Below are 6068 nucleotides of genomic sequence, written 5' to 3'. Positions count from 1 at the left end.
TTAGCATTCGATGATTGCATCCAGCTGCCGCTGATCGCAGCGCAAGTATAATTAGGCAGCGGGTGCAACGCATACTCAGCTTTTTCGTCTGAGAGGAATTCTAACTAGTCAACGAGCGCTCTGAAGAAGAGGCTTCTTCAACGCCTGGTGTTAATGTGACGGCGCTGCAGCGGTGGTTCCCCTGTGCGCTTCAGCACTTCTGAAAGAGCTAATTTCCCTAAAAGAGCAAGACACGGGTGTGACGTTGCGTCTTTTTAAATATGTGATGCCGCCCGTGTGTTTCTGGATGCGGTCGTTACCTGGGGCCGGATGACAGTCTGCATCACGTGTTTTGGCCTTGAACACGCTGAGGCAGCCTTCGTGAATGAGTCATGCCGTCATTGTGGCGGTATGGCCAATGCGGCATTGCGGCTGAGACTCCAACACATCAAAAGACCCCTTACCTATGCCCCGATCTAGTCGCTCTTCTGTTCCGCAGAGGAGGGCTACTTCGGTGAATAGTCAGCGAAGCCTGAGGGTTACAGTGGGGGCAAACCCACCGAGTGCATCTCCGTGGGCCCCCCACTCCTCTAGCACGCTGCAAGCTGTGGGGCTACCGGGTGAATGTGTCAGTTCCTCGTACGGGGGCCCGGCCATTTCATTCGGTGCTCCTCCGGATGATCAGATGTTGATTGCGGCATTGGAGGGTGAGCTGAAGTCTGGGGATGAGGACTCGGCTGCGCTGTCCCCTTCGGGGAGAGTGGTGTTGCCCGAGCCTGACCCAGAATTAACGGCTATGCTTTCCTGGGCTGCCAAGGTGGTCGGGCTCGAGTGGAGAGAGCCACCGTGTTCCGTGATGATTGGTATCTTGGGGCGACCCAGGCTGGTTCTCAGCCCCCCGCCCCAGTGCGTTTCTTCCCGGAAGTGCATGAGGAGGTGACCAGGTTGTGGAAGGCACCTTTTTCTGCCCAAAACCGGTTTGGTGCCTCCTCCTCCCTCACTACCCTTGATGGTGGGGCAGCCAGGGGTTACGAGGCAATCCCCCCGGTGGAGCTCCCACCTGGAGGGATAACCCTCGTCTCCCATCCAGGGCCTGTAAGTTCTCGTCCGTGCTTACTGCTAAGACTTACGGTGCCACTGGACAGGCTGCTTCCGCCCTGCACGCTATGGCACTCCTGCAAGTATACCAGGCCAAGGCATTAAAGGAGTTGCACAAGGGCCCAGGGTTGATGCAGGAGCTGCGCACGGTGATGGACCTCACCTTGAGAGCGACGGAAGTCACTGCGCGATCCCTGGGTCAAACAATGCCAACGGTGGTGGTCCAGGAACGCCATCTGTGGCTGAACCTGGTGGATATGCGTGGGACCGACAAATATCGTTTTCTCGACTCTCCTATCTCCCAGGCCGGCCTTTTCGGTGATGCAGTCGAAAGCTTTGCCCAACAGTTCTCGGCTGCCTAGAAGCAGACGGAGGCTATCAAGCAAATCCTGCCCCGGCGGCCCGCTGCTGCTTTCACCCCGCCGCTGGTTTGGCCCCCGCCAAACCAGGTGGCAAGTGGAAGTGCAAGTGGCCCTGAGACAGGCAACCCAGAGTTGGAAGGGACAGCTCTTCGGGAGATGGTGACCGCACCACCCCCTCCCCCGGAGGAGGGCCGGGTGGAGAATATTTTGTTTCCTACTTCAAGGAGCCTTTTCTCTCGCCCCCTGCCCAATCGTGGAGCCAGGTAGGTGTTGCACCGCACGCCCAGACCCCACTTCGGGACACTATGCCTTCCAAGTCGGGTCCCTGTCCTCCACCACGCTACCCCACCGTGGGTACGTTTGTGGTCCCTCTGGTCCTGCTTGCACGGTTTCTGGGAGCCTGGCTAGCGCTTCCCAGTCCGTCTCACTGGCTCATTCGGACCGTCAGACTCGGCTATGCGATTCAGTTCACCCGGCGTCCCCCCAAGTTCAGGGACATCCAGTTCACCTCCGTGCTGACCAGCGATGCTCCTGTCTTACGGGCAGAAATCACTGTCCTGCTGGCAATGGAAAAGCACAACCTAATTTTCAGATTCCTGAGGGGCGCGAGGAGACTAAATCCTGTACCCTCTTGGGATCTCCCTCTGGTGTTTACGACATTGCAGAGGGCCCCTTTTGAGCCATTGCAGTATGCAGAGCTGAGAACTCTGTCTATAAAGACAGTGCTCTTAACTGCGCTGGCTTCCATCAAGCGGGTAAGGGACCTGCATGCATTTTCGGTCAACAAATCGTGCCTGGAATTGTGCCCAAGGTTCCCACCACACCTTTCAGTGATCAGGTGGGGAACCTGCAACTGTCCCGTTTGCACTTTATGCCTATACGTGGACCGTACGCAGAGCAGCTCTTCGTCTGTTACGGAAGCCAGCAGAAGGGAAAGGCTGTCTCCAAGCAGAGGTTGGCCCACTGGATAGTGGATGCCATCATCTTGGCGCATCAAAGTCAAGGCGTGCCGTGCCTGCTTGGGTTGAGAGCACACTCGACAAGGAGTGTTGCTTCTTCTTGGGTGTTGGCGCATGGCGCCTTGCTGTCAGATATTTGTAGAGCTGCGGGCTGGGTGACACCAAACACGTTTGCTAGGTTTTATAGCCTTCGTGTAGAGCTAGTGTCCTCTCGTGTACTCACCTCAAGTAGCCAGTGAACCAGAGAGACTGCTCGGTGTCTCGCTTGCTGCGCCATTCCCCTCTACTGACCGGATACGTGTGCTTATTCTGCTCTTCAGTTCAGTTCCCCGTCACCCTAGGCAGCCGTACATGGCGGAGTGTCCGGCGCCAGGCCTAACACCTGTAAAGTTGCCTGTTAGTTAATCCCTGTGCTAGGCTAGGTGCCATATGTTGTGATCCCCACGGTGATCCCATGTGTGTATTCTTCCACGGTACAGTTCCCCTCTTGATGAGCCCGTGACTTTTCCTTGGAAGACTCCGCTCTGCTGTTCCTGCCGGTGTTGCCTCCCTCCTTGGTATGCTTTCCCAGTGTTATCCAATAAGTCTTACTGTATGGGTCTAGTGTAACAACAGTAATAAACTCTCTCCATGTAAGCCCTGTCCTTTCTTCCACCCCAGTTGCAGCGGGGGGACTAGGTTGCTTACTAGGGGAGCTGGAAGGGGCAGCCACCGTGGCGTTTTGGTAGTGTGACGAGTCGGCTGCCTCCCCCTAATTATCATCATCACCCCGTCCCTTAATCACCGCCCTTCACCAGGCTCCCGACAGGAGTGGGTGCATCGAGAGACCGGTCTCTTCCCCGTACATGCACGCTGGTGTCCTCGTGGGTCCAGGAAGGGAGCGTTGAGGGATCTCCGTGCCGCCGAAAATGTGAGCTACCGGACCCGTGGTCCGTTCCGAATGAGCCAGTGAGAACCGTACGCGTTACACGGCCGTCGGGCCAGGATGCCGGGCCATCCAGTCCCTTCAAGCGCCGTGGGCCGAGAGAGAAGGATGAAGCTGCTGAACGAAGCCGCCGCCCCTCACGCCCCGGGACCAAGAGGGGAGCGTGTGCGGCTGCCGGACTCCGCCCCTTACCTGGACCCTTCCTACTCGAACACTGCCCCACCTTCACTAACCCCGCAGCACGACGAGGACACCAGATCCCCTGTTTATTTTGGACACTTTATTCCCTTTTCTGGACACTTTGTTATATTATTTTGTGAATAAACGCCTCTCCAGGCCTGACGCCACACCCACTGTGTCTGTCGTTTGGTCGTCCCGTGACGTCACCGACGTGACGTCTCCGTTCCCTCCTTCAGGGAACGAGGGTTACATACATAACCGAGACGTTTTCTTCCAGAACTTACAAACTCCTCAAAACAGTTTAGTGCCCGATTTAGAACAAAGCAAATTAGTGATGTACTGATCGGCCTACAGTCTTTATCGGCTGACGTTCACACTAATCCTTTAGTCCTGCTTAAATTCAGGGACAATTTTTATTCATTTATTTTTTAAATTGCAGCAAGCACACATACAATACTACTTTAATGAATGAACTCTGGATCAGATTAACCTTCTTTAATTTTTGTTGTTTTTTCATGTTAGTTCACAGTGCGTAATGTTAAGAGATACAACTTTTTATTTGAAAAATGCTGTAGAAGTATTGTTCTTCATTAATGTAGAGTTAACTAAGGAAATTTAGTTAACTAAGGAAAACCTTACTTTATGTAGCTGGGAACAGCAGACCTAAACACATTTACCCTGTTGAGCTAAAGGGTGACATTGATATTGAAGAACCGGTCTTAAAATTGATGTCAAGTGAATGCACCTGGAATAGAACTGATGTTTCATAACTGCTGTTCAAGAAAATTTCAAGTGTGACTTTCAAATGACAAATTACAGTTAGGCAAAAGATCCAAATCCTCCAAAACCCTAGATGGTCTTCATAGATCTGATTCATTGTTCTTTCTCTCTCTGTCTTCAGTCTGTGTGGATGCCATATTACAGAGAAACAGTGTTTCATCCTGACTTTAGCTCTGAAATCAAACCCATCACACCTGAGAGAACTGGACCTGAGTGGAAATAAAATAGAAAACAAAGGAGTGAAGCACTTATGTGATCTACTGATTGATTTCCGCTGTAAAATGGAGAGACTGAGGTCAGTAACATTCACATACAAGAAACAAAATGCTTAAAATCACCTTGACAGTTTTTAAACAAAGACACTTTATACTCAGTATCTTGTAGAGAGCATTTTGTGAGAGAATATTTTGTGATCTGGTGAAATAAAGATGATCCCTCTTCATTTGTCTTTACAGAATGTTTTAATTTCTGCTTTTTCCCAATGTAGGTTAAGAGGCTGTGATATGACAGATGAAGGATGTTCTGCCCTGACTTCAGCTCTGAAATCAAACCCATCACACCTGAGAGAGCTGGACCTGAGTGAGAATAAACTAGGAGACTCTGGATTTGAAAACATTAGCAATCTACTGATGAACACACAATGCAAGCTGGAAATACTAGCGTTAGTATCATTATACTGTACAGCAGTTTGATTGAAAGTCACTGTTTAGTCAAACAGGCCCAGTTTACAGTATTTAAACCCTAGCACTATATCTGTATTTTTGTCACCTTTAATAATAGGTGTCTAAATAGGATTTAATTAAATTACATTTTATTTAATTTCATTTAAAGTATTTTATAAAATGTACTGGTTGTGTACATGTTCTGCAGAAATATTATGAGATTCACATTTGCTGCAACAATGAATAAGAGACAAAAAAAAATTATGTCTCTAGTTTTGGAAAAAAAAAAAATTAAATAGAAAGAAAACAGCAGGTTCTGGCAACTTAAACATCTATTAACAACTAAACTATATACAGGTGCATCTCAATAAATTAGAATGTCATGGAAAAGTTCATTTATTTCAGTAATTCAACTCAAATTGTGAAACTTGTGTATTAAATAAATTCAATGCACACAGACTGAAGTAGTTTAAGTCTTTGGTTCTTTTAATTGTGATGATTTTGGCTCACATTTAACAAAAACCCACCAATTCACTATCTCAACAAATTAGAATACTTCATAAGACCAATAAAAAAAACAGTTTTAGTGAATTGTTGGCCTTCTGGAAAGTATGTTCATTTACTGTACATGTACTCAATACTTGGTAGGGGCTCCTTTTGCTTTAATTACTGCCTCAATGCACGAGTTTCACAATTTGAGTTGAATTACTGAAATAAATGAACTTTTTCACGACATTCTAATTTATTGAGATGCACCCGTAGACTATATGGAAGGCTATATGTGACCCTGGGCCACAAAACCAGTCATAAGGGTCAATTTTTCGAAAATGAGATTTATACATCATCTGAAAGCTGAAGAAGTAAGCTTTCCGTTAATGTATGGTTTGTTAGGATAGGAGCATATTTGGCATATTTGGAGATACAACTATTTGAAAATCTGGAATCTGAGGGTGCAAAAAGAAGCAAAATATTGATAAAATCGCCTTTAAAGTTGTCCAAATTAAGTTCTTAGCAATGCATATTACAAATAAAAAATTAAGTTTTAATATATTTACAGTAGGAAATTTACAAAATATCTTCATGGAACATGATCTTTACTTAATATCCTAATGATTTTTGGCAT

The 6068-nt window shown here is 47.9% G+C and overlaps 1 protein-coding gene across 1 annotated transcript in view; it reads left to right on the top strand.

The window, feature by feature from the left end:
* Positions 1-6068, top strand: part of LOC107659620 (protein NLRC5-like) — a 106291-nt gene that overhangs the window by 67559 nt on the left and 32664 nt on the right. The window contains 2 exon segments of the mRNA XM_016448639.1: positions 4405-4578; positions 4771-4944. Of these exon segments, the coding sequence (XP_016304125.1) occupies positions 4405-4578; positions 4771-4944 (348 nt within the window).

This window comes from Sinocyclocheilus anshuiensis, unplaced genomic scaffold (genome assembly GCF_001515605.1).
Source record: "Sinocyclocheilus anshuiensis isolate Anshui unplaced genomic scaffold, SAMN03320099.WGS_v1.1 scaffold1361, whole genome shotgun sequence".
In the NCBI taxonomy this organism is placed as follows: domain Eukaryota; kingdom Metazoa; phylum Chordata; class Actinopteri; order Cypriniformes; family Cyprinidae; genus Sinocyclocheilus; species Sinocyclocheilus anshuiensis.
The sequence above is the reverse complement of the archived record's forward strand: the minus strand, read 5'-3'. Positions and strand labels throughout refer to the sequence as shown.